Raw genomic sequence first — 17,327 nt, 5'->3', positions numbered from 1 at the left:
AACTGCATATCTCTGTTAAACTGCTTCTCTGACGTCATCCTCGGCCATGCTTAGAGTAGCAGTCTTTATCAGACCATATTGTCCCCAAAGTTAGAAAATCTCGGTTTTAAAAGGCTGTCTGCGTTTTTTTCCCCGCTGGTGATAAAAAAAAAGGTCAGAGTGCAAACTTGTAAATCAGACAGTTTAAACATGACATGTGAACAAAACTGTCTCATAAGTGCAAACTTGTTTGTGAAAAAGTGAAGCCTCAGTCGAGCAAGCAGACGTGACACAGCAGACATGCATGAGCTGCATTATCTTCACTGCACAAACTATATTTTCGGTATCTAATAATTTTAGAAAAAGATGGGCAACATGAACTCTATCATCTGTAGATGTTAGATGAACTATATCATCTATAGATGTGTTATATTATGTTGAATCTTTTATAAGCTAACTGCAGCATAAAGTTGACCATACTGTATATGTGTAATGTCTGAATGTCTTTCCATAAATTGTTTTTACATTATAATGTGTGTGTGTATGTATGTATATATATATATATATATATATATATATATATATATATATATATATATATATATATATATATATGTATGTATGTCCTCTTTTTATTCCAGATCATGTGCAGCTGCAGGTCTAACTTCCTCTGTCTTATGGCATTTTGACCTTGTGTTTTTTGTGTTTTCTTACATGCTGACAGGGAGATTCTAATTGCTTTCTGTTACTGAACTGTATTTGCTTTAGCTTGAAACAGCACAAAAACAGCAAGGAAAAATAAACCAAAACCCACACATTTCATGAACTGTCTGATTTTTAATTTTTCAAACGAACTTAAGGACCCGTTGAGGGAAAATCTAAGTCTCTCAAGCCTGACTGTCAGTAGTACTTCCTTCACCCATCTGTTGTGAGATGGAGGATGAGGATGTTTCCACTTAAGAGGAGGGTGACAAAGGCTAGAAGAGTCTGAATGGCTTTAGAGTTAAAGGGCTCTAAGGGGACACCAAGCAAAGCTAAGTCAGGATCAGGAGTGATGAGAGATTTCAGACCAGAATGTGGCAAGCCTGGGGCAGGACCAAAACATATGGGAGTGGTTGGCTGGAGATTGTTTGCACCTATTACACGAATCAGTTACATTGGGAAAAATCCAGGACAACCTTCGATTAGTGTAGTGGGCTTTATGTACAACTTTACATTGCAAGAGGCTGTGCCTTGTGCAGATTGAAGAGTGAACCATCTTTAAAACCTGTTGCCAATAATCCTCAGGCAACGAGGTTCCAAGCTCTTGCTCCCACGAGTCCCTGGGTCCAGGTGCCGAGGCATTGGCAGTGGAATTAATAAGCCTGTAAATGCTAGAGGTCAATCGTTTTTGTTCAGGGTCAAGAGCCAGAAGGTGGGAGTTTACGTAATTCAATGCGTTTGCTCCGTAGATGCCGTGTTGTAAATAAATACACAGTGAAATAACAGAATGTAAATACATTTTTTTTTCAGTGAATATTATTGTTTAGCCTTATGATGTCATACATTCCTTTGATCCCTCATATATATGTGAGTTCAGAATCTTTGAGTCATTGTGTCGAAATAACTTTTAGGGTTAAGAATGACGATCTCTCTAACCTAAAAGAAATGCGTGAAAAGGAGAAAGATTGAAGAATTATGTGGACTCAATGATGAACTTGATAGAAACTTTCCTGAAACCATCTCTACCTCTGATGTGAAAAAAACGGTTTAAAGCGGAGACGACATTAAGCATGACGCATGACAAAAGGATCAAGGAGCTTCAACTGGAGCAGATTCCCAGAAGGCTTTCATGGAGAAAATCGCTGCAGAAACGGAAACGCAACACCACCAGGTAGGAAGCATTAAAGAGCACTTAATAGATCCAATGATATTGAAAGGTCAGTCCAAGCTTGCAGTAAAGCAGCAGAAAATGCTCAGAAAAAATAACAAGAATGTGGAAGAACAGGTTAAGAGGTTGACAAAAGAAAAGAAAAACTTTCAGATCAAATTAAAGTCGTTAGTGGTCACAAAAAGGGCTAAGGAGTTGATTACAGAGTAGGAGAAATAAAAAAAAAATCCTGAAGCCCAGACCTGTTTAAGGTCTGCTGCTTTGAACAAAGTGATGCAAGACAAGATGAGGAAACCAATAACTTCTAGAAAACCCTATCAGATGTATTCATCATTTTGATTACATATCACATTAATCTTCTTTAGAACCAGTCCAATGTGAAAGAAAACCTGTGCCTGCTAACCAACAAAACGAGAAACAAGAACGTTTCTGCCATACGCCGTTATACGTTAGTTGGCTGCTTTTAGATGTTGTCAAAGTTTCCAGCAGCAGAAAAAGTCGCTAGATTTGGCACTAGGCACTTTTTTTTTAAATCAAAGTGCTAGAGGGGTCTGAAAAGTGGCTAAATATGGCGACAGAAGTTTGCAACAATGCTCTTCACACAGTTTGGTTGTTTTCAAATGGTTTGCTGCTGTCTGTTCGGACCTTTCTAAACATGTGCAACAAATAGACTGATCCAATATGGTTGACACTGAAGGGGGGGGGGTTCTGATGGCATTTTAGCAAAGGATTTATATCAAAAACATAATTTAACAAATTAGGAATAGTTGTATTAACCATACATGTTAACTAGGGGTGTGCAAAATAATCGTAATGATGATGCATCGTGATTTTAATTTTTGTGATCTACTGCATCGATTCTTGATGCCAAGTATCGATTATTAATAAAAAAAATTCATAAATAAAATTGAGAGAATGTTTGGCAAACATCAGCCAAAAACAAGTGTAATACAACTTCCAGTCCAGTAGATGTCACTGCGGATGTGTTGACGCACACTGCCTTGTGTCACAAGCATTTCCGGCCGCGGGATACTGCGCCGAGTCATTAAAAAACAAAACATGGAGGAGAAAATATTGCAATGCATCGCAATAATTCAAGTATCGTGATACATCGTGATAGAATCGCATCGTGGCCTACGAATCGTGAAACGAATCGAATCGTGACTTCTTTGGCAATACCCACCCCTAATGTAAACATGGGACCCCCAGGAACTTGTGGCCCTTGGCAACTGCCTGGTATTGCTTAATGTTAAATCCCCCCTGCTTATAGGGAGCATGGACAGAGTGCTAGACAACTTAACAAAAGAATCCAGCAAATAGCAATGAAAAGCAGACAGTTTTTAAAGCCTCAAACTCGACGCTATTTCTGACACTCTGAATTGAAAAAGCTTCCTGGATGGGAAGCAAAACATCTTCAAACTGGGAAACAGTTTTTTTACTTTTTTGGATTAACTGTGAACTGGATGACTCAGAGTCTTCACCGGCATAAAGTCTGTCATGTGAACCTTGCAGAGAAAAAACCCCCAAAAAAGATGTGAATCTGTTTATTAGCAGTTTGAAACAAAGCAGATGATTCAATCTTTGTGGTATAGATTGTTCAACATGAAGCAGCATTAGTCCAAGTTTAACAATCAGTGTTAATAAGGCACATTATAGTTTGATTTCCACTTAAGACTGTAGTGCAATAACCAGTAAATGAAACATTCAGTGCGTGTTTGCTTTGGTTTGGTCACAAAAAAAAACAAAAAAAAAACCCAACACTAAAACCCAAAGGTGTAGTCTTAATTGTAAAAAATGTTCACAGCATTTTTACTGATTCAAACCCTCCACCAATTTAAAGACAACAAAAAACCAGGTTGAAGAATTTTACTCTGCAGATTTCTCCGCAGTACGTGGCATCGATTTTAAAGTAGAAAAATCCCTTTTTGTTTTTATATATATAAAAAATTATAATAATCAAGGTTTCCCTTCAGGAAGAAGACGTTTCAGCATGGACCTATGAGCTCGTCTAATGGTACTCCTTGGGGACGATGGGGTCTCCAAACATGCAGTCCTCCTCCAGCGCCAGGTTGTACTTGCTGCCGCTTCCTCCTTTGTAAGCGCTGGTCACAATCCTGAGCCAGCCCTTCTCACCCTGAGGAGAGGCAAATAATTACAGAAAATCAGTCTGCTAACATATATTTATATAAAACTTTGAATTTGAATTCTCAGAAACCTTTAAACTGATGTAAAAAAAAAAAAAAGAAAAGAAAAAAAAACAACAAACCACCTCACAGCCAAGCTAGTATAAGGTTAATTATTATTAATAGACGTTGGTGATCACACTCTTTGTCTCCATCTAGTGGTCAGAATATTTATATGAATGCTTACATTTACATCTTCAGTATTTGCCACATTTCAACAACCTTTAATTAAATTAGTGTGTGCTAGCTACAAGGTTGTTTTTTTAAAATTATATTTTCAGTCAGAAATAAGTTTAAGAATGAAAAAAATGCTACAAATGTTTTTTTTTTTTTTTTACATCAACAATCTTGATTGACAGATGACCTTTGATATATAATTGGCCGAATTAAGCTGTTCAGGCTGATGTATAACTAACTGGCCAGCATGAGATAAGGAATAATAAAAACACAAATTTTAAGACAGATAAAGACGGATAAAGAGCCAGAACGATTTGACATTTAAATAGGTTTCCCTACCACTTAAAAAAAAAAAAAACAGAACATGTTACGGAATAAATATCAAATCAGTTCTTTATTTTATTGGGATAAAAAATTGGATCATTCTGATTTCTAGCTGCTCATGTTCCTTATATATCAGTTTACAAAAGATTCACAGCCTAAAACTTATTGATCAATCAGCAGTTATTTAAAGACAGTTATTGACCTAATTTACCTTTATGAACTAATATGGATTGAATTTTGTATCCTTATTGCTGCAGGCAAAGAATATGTCTGTAAATGGAAATTTGAAAAAAAAAGTGAAAATTTTCATCCATTTTCCAATTAGTTTTTTTTTTTTTTCTTAATCGGGTTTCACAAATTGTATTTTTTTCAAGTTGTGTTTTTCAGATCACATTGTGGGGACGGCTTTCGTCTGGAAAGAGGAGCAAAGACAGATTTCGCATGGCAACAATACTGTATTGGTCAATGTGAGCATTAAGAGTGTGATCTGTAAAGCACAATTTGAAAAGAATAAAATTCAATCTGAAAAAGCAATTTAACAAAAAACTATATATATAGAATATGAAATAAAATCTGAGAAAACAGCAAAGTTATTCTCGAAACCTTTAAATTTAAATGTTTGTCAACGTTTCCATTCTGGATTCCACTTATAAAGCTGTAGCAGAGGACTCACCCATGGTTCCCCCCAGGAGTTGCGAACGACCCAGTATTCGACCCCATCCTCTACTCCCCATCCTGCCACTGACACGATGTGGTTGATGAAAGCCTCCTCCTGGTATTCAGAGTACAGACCTCCGGTGTACGCATCCAGCTTGTCTGTGGCCATAATCCCACAGCTAAAGAACAGAAAACATCTCAGGTCACTTCCTGTTTTGGATTAACAGTGTAAAAGTTACACTCAGTAACGAATGACTCATAAAACCAATCAGTAGCATTGGTTTCTGCAATATAATGTAAAGACGTAGAAAAAAAAATCTTTATTTTCTTACAACTTCTGTTTGTTATTCATTTGTTATTTAAATCCCTGCATCGTGTCTTTATGTCTTACTGGTGTAATTCCACTGCTGTCCTTAAAGATAAAAAGGTATTAAATCATGGAGCTTGAGAATCCAGGCGTGTGCATTATTCAGTTTGTATCTAATATAACTAGCACAATAAACTGGTCAAATAAAAATATATACTTTTTTTAATACAGCTTTTTTTTAAACATTTAGGCTTTTATGTTTTTTTTTAAAGATCCTTTTAATACAAGAGAAAATGGATGCTTCTCAATCGTTATCAACTAACTCTAGATTAAGTCAATCGATTTTTTTTATGAAAAATAGACGGACGGACACAAGTCCAAAGAGTATTTCCTGAACTTTCACCCCACTGCTTTGCTGTGATGGTCCATTTTAAGCTCTTCAAACTGTTAGAAATACGTCCTTCTCATTTCAGACTATTTAGTCGCTCCTGAACGCACCTTTGAGCCTTTACATTTTCGAGATGGTGGATGTACCACAGGTATAGTGCTGGGCGATATGGAAAAAATCATATATCATGATATGGACTATTTTATATCACGATAATGATATATATCGCAATATGCTCCAATTGAGTACATTTTCAGCAAATGTCTGAAAAATATGACAAAATAATATAATAGCTTAGTTTTTCAAATTTATTTTGAAGTGACATTTATAGAACTGTCACAAATTAGAAAAATAAATTGTAGTGCAACAATATATATGCAGAAGATGAGGTGGAAGTATGGCTACAGTATCCTTCACATTTTTTCAAATCCTACGGGTATTTAAATTAAATTACTGTGGTTCTTCTTTAGGTATTAGAAGAGGTTTGTCGTGTTGCCATCGGGTAAGGGAACAGTCTTGTAGCATAGTTTGCAAATGTTGTCTGCTCCTTGTTGGACTTGTTAAATCCAAAATGTAACCAAATCACAGATGTGCCCCCTCTTTTTGGTAAAATTTCTTTATCTTGGGTTGCCTGCGTAGCTGTCTCTGTTTGTTGCGACCACAGGTTTAATACTTCAGCCTCCTGCGTCTCCAACTCTCATGAGTTAAGTAACGTAAAGCATGTCGCAAACCCGCGTGCGAGTCAAAAACCCGTAAAGAAGCGTCATGTTGCAAAAACCACAGGACGCCGCTTCTTTGTGGATTAAAAAAAATAAATCTTGTTCATCACTTATAAGCTGTGTGTAGGCTACGTGGCTACACTAATACGATTGTCGTAGTCTACCATGGGAAATATTTGCATGAATACGAGATACAATTGTGTTAGAAACGATAGAATAGAATTAGCACGATAGACACTTTTCTATCGTCCGTACGATATGTATCGTCTTATCGCCCAGCCCTACACAGGTATATAGTGTCTTCTAAATCACTTGTTATTCTTGCTGCTCCTCTATTAAGGTCTGATTTAAGGAGCATAAAACTACCAACATTCCTGTTACAGATTCTTGTCATGGTTGGTTTACTGCTGTCACATGCTCCTCCCATTTTCTTATTACTGCTTATATACACTCACTGGCCACTTTATTAGGTACCCCATGCTGGTAACGGGTTTGACCCCCTTTTGCCTTCAGAACTGCCCTATTTCTTCGTGGCATAGATTCAACAAGGTGCTGGAAGCATTCCTCAAGGAGTTTGGTCCATATTGACATGATGGCATCACACAGTTGCCGCAGATTTGTCGGCTGCACATCCATGATGCAAATCTCCCGTTCCACCACATCCCAAAGATGCTCTATTGGATTGAGATCTGGTGACTGTGGAGGCCATTTGAGTACAGTGAACTCATTGTCATGTTCAAGAAACCAGTCTGAGATGATTCCAGCTTTATGACATGGCGCATTATCCTGCTGAAAGTAGCCATCAGAAGTTGGGTACATTGTGGTCATAAAGGGATGGACATGGTCAGCAACAATACTCAGGTAGGCTGTGGCGTTGCAACAATGCTCAATTGGTACCAAGGGGCCCAAAGAGTGCCAAGAAAATATTCCCCACACCATGACACCACCACCACCAGCCTGAACCGTTGATACAAGGCAGGATGGATCCATGCTTTCATGTTGTAGACGCCAAATTCTGACCCTACCATCCGAATGTCGCAGCAGAAATCGAGACTCATCAGACCAGGCAACGTTTTTCCAGTCTTCTATTGTCCAATTTCGATGAGCTTGTGCAAATTGTAGCCTCAGTTTCCTGTTCTTAGCTGAAAGGAGTGGCACCCGGTGTGGTCTTCTGCTGCTGTAGCCCATCTGCCTCATAGTTCGACGTACTGTGCGTTCAGAGATGCTCTTCTGCCCAACTTGGTTGTAACGGTTGGTTATTTGAGTCACTGTTGCCCTTCTATCAGCTCGAACCAGTCTGGCCATTCTCCTCTGACCTCTGGCATCAACAAGGCATTTCCGCCCACAGAACTGCCGCTCACTGGATGTTTTTTCTTTTTCGGACCATTCTCTGTAAACCCTAGAGATGGTTGTGCGTGAAAATCCCAGTAGATCAGCAGTTTCTGAAATACTCAGACCAGCCCTTCTGGCACCAACAATCATGCCACGTTCAAAGTCACTCAAATCACCTTTCTTCCCCATACTGATGCTCGGTTTGAACTGCAGGAGATTGTCTTGACCATGTCTACATGCCTAAATGCACTGAGTTGCCGCCATGTGATTGGCTGCTTAGAAATTAAGTGTTAACGAGCAGTTGGACAGGTGTACCTAATAAAGTGGCCAGTGAGTGTAGTTATCTGGTAGATGTTAAAATCTTTAAAGCAACCCTGCTTTAAACCTACGCAACGTTAAATTCAATTCAATTCAGTTTGTTTCTATAGCGCCAATTCACAAATGTCATCTCAAGGTATTTTACAGTTCACCGGAGCATCCTGTCAGATTGATTTAAAGTTTTCTATCTAAGGAAAACTAGTTGATTGCATCGACTCAGTGGCCGTTTCTCAATGTGTACTTGTGTGTTTTCATGTTCTCGTGTGCTAGTGAAAAGTCATCAGCCTCAGCCCTGTTACTGTTCCAATTCACAGGAGACCGAGAATGGACAAATTCCCCGGATGTTGTTCTCGCCCCTCCCTCTTTACCCAGCATGCATCAGAGCAGACTTGTCCGTTATTGAGATTGACAGCTGTCCCAGCATGCACTGCGGCAGCAGCAGCTTCCAGGTTAGCACTCACAGAGCTCAGAGTATTACGTTAAATGTTCTCTTTTCTGTTGCCTTTGTTCAATAAAAGTACGTTTTAAGATCATTTGAGGCAAAAACACACTTTTAACCATCACTATATGGCCCATTTACCGATTTAATTCGTAATTAAAGAAAAAAAAAAAATCAGAAGTTGAGAGGACCTAGCCCGGCTATATTTGATGTTCATTTGATTTGTGTTTATCTGACTGTGTTCATTATTATTTCCCCACTAAATGAAAAAAGTCTGAATTTATTATTATCTAGAGGCTATTAATAACAAGAGTTGAAATGCAGCTCCAGGTGAGCAGAGCGTGTGATGATGTCATCAGTACGCTTCTGTTCCAATTCACCCATATTTATGATGCGTGCTCCCGTTCTCCCAGAGTCCACACATTACTGGGTTCTTCCCAAGAACATACTTAGCGAGGACACGAGTCCGTACTCGTGTTCTTATGAATTGAGAAACGACAACTGAGTTGAAGGCAATCCCTCACACTAAGCATGCTTGTAGTGACAGTGGAGAGGAAAAACTCCCTTTGAACAGGAAGAAAACCACCAGCAGAACCAGGCTCAGTGTGAGCGGCCATCTGCTGTTCAACCAACTGAGTGATGTTTTCTACCAAACATCAGAGACCTTCACAGAACAGCTGTGTTCAAGCAGAGATGAATCCACTCAGAGGTTTTGAGTGGACCCAGATTTTATTTAGGGGTGCTAGAGTAAAAGGGGCCCTACTTTGGTGCCCAGCAGTGCTCCTCAGGCACTGCTAAAAGCTACTGCTTTCAAACTGATGAATTAAATGCAGTTTTATCTGAATGATGAAGCAGATTTGATGAAGTAAACTTTCAAAATCTCCCTTGAATTCTGAACAAAGTGCTGCAAACCTGATCGGTCCTCTGGCATAAATCTCAGCCATCATCTTCTCTCTCCCGCTGACAGAGCCGTAGTCGCCCACCTTCCACATAGTGTAGTTCTGGACAATGTTGCACTTTCCAAACGTGGTGCAGGTGCCACACTGGTTGAATTTGTTGCATTCTTTGGGAACAGAGCAGGTAGAGGTGAGAGTCAAACTGGATGCATAGCTGCAGTTTTATTTCTCTATATTTTAGGGGCTCTCTTACCCTGGTCTTTAGCCTGGTAGTTGTTGCAGGTCTCATCTGGGATGCCGTGGGTGTTAGCATACTCCCAGACTCCGCTGTGATCCCCTCCATGGCAAGTGCCAGCATCAGCACAGTCGATCACATGCTGCACAGAGAGGTACGCAGAAGGCCAGGCTCCTTTTCTCTTGATGTTGATGCGATCTAAAGGAGGAGGAGTCAAGCCTTAAGACAATTGGAAAGATAACCACCACAAGTTTCTGATTGTTGCTTCCTCTTTTAGAAGAGGAAATGAAACCGCCTCATGCATGTAAAAATACATTTTCAGTCTTATGATGAAGCCACAACCACTTATAGTGTTTTTAAAGCGCCTGATTAATGAGACCTGTGTCGACTCATACCTGCCATGGCGCTGGTGCTGCCATGGGCCCAGCAGGAGCCGCAGTACTGGGGGATGTGCTGGTTGCGAGTCGTGCTGACGAAGTTGGTTCCGTTGACGTTCCTCCAGTCCCACGCCTTGGGCAGCTCAGAGACATTCAGGTATTCATGAGGCCGAGGACCGGATCTGGAAACGGAGGAATCTCATCAGCCGTCTGTGCATCCATTTATTTTAGACATCTACAATAATTATTACAGCCGAGAAGATTTTTAATCCCTTCCAACCAACACTTGTTTTATGGAGCGATCACTCTAACTGAGCCTTTATTCTCAGATCAAATGTGTGAAACTGGATCATTTGTTTTTCACCGTTTGGTTTCACTTCTTGGGTTAAAATAGAACTCCACTTACAGCAGAAAGCTGCAGAGAAGCAGCATCACTTCTCAGATGGACTGACGCAGACATGCAGGTTCTACAGGGATAATGTTCCCAATCTGCACAAATATTAATTTCAGTTAACAGTAACATTCAGGATTAACTTCCTAAATCTGCTAACTGCTGTGCTGCAGTGGAACCTTTCCGGCCATCTGCTAATCTGCACGCCTTCTTATACATTTCTTTTTTGTTTAATCTAAGACTGGCTTAACATACGTCTGCACTGCATTATTCTTTTAAGCTATTCTTTTCAGCAAAATAAATAAAATAAAATAAAATAAGATAAGATAAAAAAAAAAACAATGTAAGGATATTCATGCATGATTACAATACTGATCTTAACATACATTCTTAGAAGCTGGTAGAATGTGATAATATCTTCCTATAAAAGTACAAGCACACTACAACACTAAGATATATAAAAATACATATATAAGAAAAAATAAAGACAAGCAGCATACAGTCGGTGTCTGTCTTGAATTAATTAATCATATAAACATGCAAGAAAAGGGAATTTAACCATTTTTGGAAAACATTTGTTTTATTTTTTTTAACAGAGAAAAATTAGACTTAGATTCAACTTTATTTATCGCTTGGAATTACTTCTTCAGGGAAATTCTGGTTCCAGTAGCTTATATAGAGTACAAAGAGTTAAAGCAAGATGCAATTAAAGATAAAAATACAAAAAAGCATAAAAAAAAAATAATAATTTGTAAATTTCTGGAATATGTTTCCTTTAGATGTAAAAATATCTGCACAGCAGAGACCTAAGTAGTTGAATTCAATTATTGAACTGCAGAAATGTACTGACCTTATAAATAAGTTTTTTAAAAAAGTACACAGGCTACACAGTAGTTGCATGTTTTATTGCAGAGAGAGACAGTAGAATAATGAACGAGTGAAAATAGGTAGTGCTTTGAATAGGATGTCTAAGGACGGGGATGCTGACCCTTGTTCCTCTTCCTATCACCTCTTTTTTACCCCCAGTGATGAGTTGTACAGCTTAATGGCTATCTGCATATAGCTGCAGATCCTACTGCCGATATAAACCAAAAATCATAGCTAGTCTTTGAATCCATGCATGTCATATTTAATATGAAACTTAAGGTAAAGAAATATTTAGATAGATGTTGCTACAGAGGGAAGTTGTTGAAATGTTAAAGATATAAACAGCTTTATTGGTACATAATAAAGGCAATCATTAAAACATGTTGCAGCTGCAGTTTTGGCTGTTAAGGTTACCGAAGAACGCTGCTGCATTAAGGGCCTTGCTCCGTTCTGATTGGTCCGTCTATTTTAGATAGGAGAGTATTTAGCCTTCCAGACTGACCTAACCGTCTCATATAAATCAGGCTAACCATGCTAATGAGCCATTTATATTAGGGGTGTAAATTATAATCGTTTTGTATCGATGCATCGATCCAAAAGCCGACGATCTGATGCATCGACACGCCCGCAAGAGAATCGATTCATGTTTTTTTTTTCCTCCGGTCTATTTTTATCCATTTGCTCCTGGGCGTAATTCTCCCTCCCGTGCTGCGGTGGCGCTAAACCTATTTTGCCCTCCTACCGCGCTTCCTGGTTATACTCTTACAGCAGTTTGTTACAGTAAGCTTGACACAGACATTTTTAAATTATGCTCAGTATTGAAGCTTGGTCTGAGCTACACACTGTGGGTCTAGATACGGCCGAGGCGGCGAGGAAGTGGGGGCGAGTTTAGTCCGATGACGGAGGGACATGAGGGCCAAAAAGAGCGGAGATTCAGCTGGAAAAAGGGTCCCAGCGTTCTCGCACACCTCGCTCTTCTAGCGGGTCAAACTTCACGAGTTGTTTTCCGCAATTTCAGTCATAAAAACAAAACAAGCCGGCCTCCTGTCTGCTGCACTGTTTGCGGTCAGCTACAATCTGGGAGAGGTGCAGCGGAGCGTCTCTCAAGGGGGCGGTGACGTCGACACTCTGAAGCCTTCTTCTTCTTCTTTTTTTTTAATGGCGGTTGGCAAACAACTTATAGGTGCATTACCGCCACCTTCCAGAATGGAGTATGGACCAGACAAACTATTATATTCTCCCTAAAATACCCGTTCTTCTTAGAAAATTAAAAATACTCCCAAAAACTACATCCCCAGATGACCTTTGAAACAATTCCCTTATATCTAGTTTATTTTTATTCCTGTCTAACTCTCTACGCAACATCTCTCTTTCCTGAATATATTTATTACATTCTAAAAAAATATGTTGGACAGTTTCTCTGGAGCCGAGGTATTGCATTGAACTCATTACACTGATATTGTGCAGTATTTTTGCAGTATTTTTTGATGCAACTTTTCTACTTCTGTTATTTGCTGTTGTTTCTAAAAAAAATGCATAATGATATTACAGCTTTCATTGATTTATTTCAAACTTGAAACTTTGTTTAGCCTGTAAGGTGTAAAAAAATAATAAAAAAAAAAAAAATGCTACCGATTAATCGATTAATCGAATCGTGGTGTATTCTTGAGTATCGAAAATAATCGAATCGTTGGGTCAGGAAATCGATACTGAATCGAATCGCTATGATGGGTGCGATTTACACCCCTAATTTATATCAAAACCTGTATAAGTCTTCATAATCCACATCAGGTACAGAAAACAGAATAAGAACTTTAGAGTCAGATATTTAATCTACTACATCATCTAAATTCAATGTTACGATTTTAGCAGAAACTCCAAAAATCTTCAGTAATATTAAGCCTACAGGTTAGTTTTTTCAAAACAGGTTAACTGAGGAAATTATGGAATAAACCATTCATTTAACCTCCCTATATTTATGCTGCTATTAGCTTAGAGTTCTGGAGGACATAAGGACCCCTTTTTCCATCATATCTCTATTCTCCCACTCTGCAGAATCTGTTAGTTCAATTTCCAACGTTCTGCTCTCTCCGCTTTTTCTCATAGTAGCTTCGACTCATCTGTTCCTGTTTGATTGTGACTCCATCAAGGAGAGAAATATCAGCAGATGGCCGCTCACACTGAGCCTGGTTCTGCTGGAGGTTTCTTCCTGTTCAAAGGTAGTTTTTCCTCTCCACTGTCACTACAAGCATGCTTAGTGTGAGGAATTGCATTCGAGTCAATGAGTCGATGCAATCAACTGATTTTCCTTAGATAGAAAACTTTAAATCAATTTGACTGGATGATCTGGAGAACTTTAAAGTGCCTCGAGATGACATGTTGTGAATTCTTGCTATAGAAATAAACTGAATTGAATTAACAGATGCTACACACTGCAGCTCAGCTGGCTGAAAGCAATAGAAAATATTCTCCCCATAGCTGGAAAAAAAGACTAACCTGGCTGCAGGAAATAGGTCTTTGCAAACATCAGAGTCCTGTTGATTAAACTAAAGCAGAAATATCTGATGAAAGCAAAAAGAAGTGAAACTTTGCTATTTTTACTCAATGTTAAAGGAATAGTACACCCAAAACATGATTAGCCTTCATTTTCTACTCACCCCCATGCTGAACAACACTCTGGAGTACTTTTTTGATATCTCAAATGCATCTGGAGATCTGGGAGGCTTCTTGCTGTCTGCTGACATTCAAATAATGGAGGTCTATGGCGCCCGAAGGCAGAAAGGTCCTTAAAAGTCCACAAAAAACGTGTCAATATTCCTCCATACTGCTCGTCCAATGTATTCCAAGTGTCCTGAGTGGGTAGCATCCAGAATTTACTCGAAACGAAGTCATTTAGAATGTTTTTAGAGCATAAACAGTAGTGTATAGGATTTCCTAAAAGCGCGTTCACGACGCTACGGAAACCGGCAGACCAAACCAGCGCATTCAGCTCGGCAAAGAACTCATGCTCTTCCTCAACACTGAAGTCCTCAGACATTTTTCTTTCGTTGTTTCTTTCTTTGCACAGGTAAACAGCACATTTCTTCTTCTACGCTTGCATTATCGGCAGAGCAGACGCTGAATGCGCACTTTCATCTGGTTTGGTCTGCCGGCTTCCGTAGCGTCGTGAACGCGCAGGCGCGCGCTTTCAGGAAATCCTATACACTACTGTTTATGCTCTAAAAACATTCTAAATTACTTCGTTTCGAGTAAATTCTGGATGCTACCCACTCAGGACACTTGGAATACATTGGACGAGCAGTATGGAGGAATATTGACACGTTTTTTGTGGACTTTTATGGACCTTTCTGCCTCGGGCACCATAGACCTCCATTATTTGAACGTCAGCAGACAGCAAGAAGCCTCCCAGATCTCCAGATGCATTTGAGATATCAAAAAAGTACTCCAGAGTGTTGTTCAGCATGGGGGTGAGTAGAAAATGAAGGCTAATCATGTTTTGGGTGTACTTTTCCTTTAATTTACAGCCCAAACCTCATCCAAAGACATGACTTTCTGAAATGCCTCAATGTGACTGTTGAAGTACAGTTTTTAAGGTATAAGCAGAAGGCTTTGGTTATGTTGGTACTATTGCTAGGTACCAAAAGATGGTCAGGGGAATGAATAACAAAGTACTGTAACATTTCCTGGTAGATAGCTGCTTTGGAGGGGATCCTGCTGCCTCTCTCCACACTCTTCCTCCAGACTCAGACCTTCATTTACTAATCTGAATGCACCATTAACTTTAGAAGGTGGACTTTGGACCACTGAGCAAAAGTCCATTTTTTTCTGTTTCTCTAAGTAGAATGCATAGCCTACGGAAGAGGATTAGGGCCACTGGAAAAAAAAAAAAAAAAAAGTTAACTGATTTTTTTTATTTTATTTCAGTATAGTATGGGGAAAAAAGTCAGAATTCTGACTTTTTTTCTCAGAGTTCTGAGATTAAAGTCAGAATTCTGACTTTAATCTCAGAATTCTGACTTTAATCTCAGAATTCTGACTTTTTGCTCAGAATTCTGAGATTAAAGTCAGAATTCTGACTTTAATCTCAGAATTCTGACTTTTTGCTCAGAATTCTGAGATTAAAGTCAGAATTCTGAGTTTTTTTTTCAGAATTCTGACTTTAATCTGACTTTTTTCTCAGAATTCTGAGAAAAAGAGTCAGAATTCTGAGAAAAAAAGTCAGAATTCTGAGAAAAAAAGTCAGAATTCTGAGAAAAAAGTCAGAATTCTGAGAAAAAAGTCAGAATTCTGACTTTTTTCCCATCTTAAACTGAAATAACACGATGATTGAGCTCGTTAGAGCTATCTTTAGATTGTAGATCTTTGTACACCAGAATTTCCCCATTGTGGTAAAATAAAGGGATTTTTCTATTTCTATCAGTGAACTTTCTGGTGACATTTAACGCTCAAATCTGCGTAGATTTGATTTACAGTCAGTTTCCTCTTTTAATACTTTGAACCATAACTTCCTCTGTCTGATTTCTGCTGAATCTCGTGGTTTGCGGTGAAATGCTGACGGGGAAACTTTAAAGGCTGTTTGCTTGATTATTTTAACATAAACTGGAACAAAAAACAGGAAGAAAATGAAACCAAAACCCGGAAGCTCAATTCATTGCTCTAATTCACCCACCAATAAGACCCTGTACGTGAAAATAAACTGTCATAAAGGGACATTTTATGAAGAATTTTTTTATCTTTCATAACTTGTTTACCAAGCTGCTGTTATTCTGATCAGATTAGCTAATGGCTCAGCTAACAGACCGACGCCTTTAAAGCCAAACTTGAGATTAAAACCAGAGTTTAATAGAAAATATTGACGGTTAGGTGAATAATGGTGAAAGCAGTCGGACATACCTCAGACCGAAGTTGTTTCTCCTCGGTGAGCGGACATAACAGGGCTTCTTCTGGTTGAAAAACACCCCGGCGGACACAGCCGACAGTGCGACCGAAAGCAGGAGAAAAACAGCCGCAGTCTGAGCCATGGCGGACAGAGAGAGGAGGGGAATAGCAAGGGACTAATGGAGCCTTCTGCAGAGGAGACGGGCTGTAGACACTGATGGGGAAGTCTCTGGGTATAAACAGCCGGTGTTCCGAGATTTGGGTCACATGACTGAAACAGGCAGCCACATGTCCAACCGGCACATCACGAGTTCAACACGACATGACTGAGCGCTTTATAGAGCTCAGCTCAGCACAAACTGATTTGTGGAGGGAAGAGGATTAGGAAAAATATATATATATATGTTTTAAAATGTTATTTCAGTATCCCTGCCAACACACCCATGAGGGGCCCATGTGGGTTGGATGGTGGGCGGGTTCCATGGTTGCCCCTTGTGGGCAATCCCACATGGGCTAAGGGTGGGTTTCACATGGGCCCCACACTGGACCCTGGGCTGATTATGGGTCCTTATTATGTCCTACACAGGCTAGCCTTTATTGTTACAGGCTATTTAATTTTGGAGTGGGTTCTTATTTTGTTTTATTATTGTATTATGTATTATTTTTTGTGAATGCTGCTTGTCAAGACTTTGATCCAATCAACCGTGAGTTGCCTCTATCCTCTATATATAATAAAAATGCCATGCCATTATTCAAGCTTTTTTTATTAAGTCAAATGGAATAAGTATTTTACAGATTAAATCAGATGCATAATACACACACAATATAATACAGATTATAACCAGTTGAGAAAGTGTTATACATCAAGAAAAAAAAAAAGGTCCCATAACAAATGTTCTTCCAATGAGCAAGATGTGGATCTAGTGGGAAAAGGAGGGACTTGAGGGACCTGTCTGGCCTGTCTATTGCCTCCCCTGTCCCTTGATCCAA

At 39.2% G+C, this 17,327-nt stretch overlaps 1 protein-coding gene across 1 annotated transcript; it reads right to left on the bottom strand.

The window, feature by feature from the left end:
- Positions 1 to 3,700: 3,700 nt before the first annotated feature.
- ctsz (cathepsin Z) lies at positions 3,701 to 16,527 on the bottom strand. The gene is made up of 6 exons (XM_038303642.1): positions 16,353 to 16,527; positions 10,220 to 10,383; positions 9,843 to 10,022; positions 9,606 to 9,756; positions 5,207 to 5,369; positions 3,701 to 3,983 (listed from the first exon to the last, which is right to left on the bottom strand). Exons 1-6 carry the CDS (start codon positions 16,478 to 16,480, stop codon positions 3,858 to 3,860), a joined length of 912 nt encoding a protein of 303 aa, XP_038159570.1. The 5' UTR covers positions 16,481 to 16,527; the 3' UTR covers positions 3,701 to 3,857.
- Positions 16,528 to 17,327: the final 800 nt, after the last annotated feature.

Source organism: Cyprinodon tularosa, unplaced genomic scaffold (genome assembly GCF_016077235.1).
Source record: "Cyprinodon tularosa strain WSP-4 unplaced genomic scaffold, ASM1607723v1 ctg1138, whole genome shotgun sequence".
NCBI classification, from domain to species: Eukaryota; Metazoa; Chordata; class Actinopteri; order Cyprinodontiformes; family Cyprinodontidae; genus Cyprinodon; species Cyprinodon tularosa.
The sequence above is the reverse complement of the archived record's forward strand: the minus strand, read 5'-3'. Positions and strand labels throughout refer to the sequence as shown.

Bases quoted from the DNA above. Each gene is read 5' to 3' on its own strand.
- ctsz (XM_038303642.1), bottom strand. From the start codon at position 16,480: ATGGCTCAGACTGCGGCTGTTTTTCTCCTGCTTTCGGTCGCACTGTCG. The intron at 10,384-16,352 runs GTATGTCCGACT...CTCCGTTTCCAG, and splicing joins AGAAACAACTTCGGTCTGAG to ATCCGGTCCTCGGCCTCATG. The intron at 3,984-5,206 runs GTGAGTCCTCTG...GCCTCTCCTCAG, and splicing joins ACTCCTGGGGGGAACCATGG to GGTGAGAAGGGCTGGCTCAG.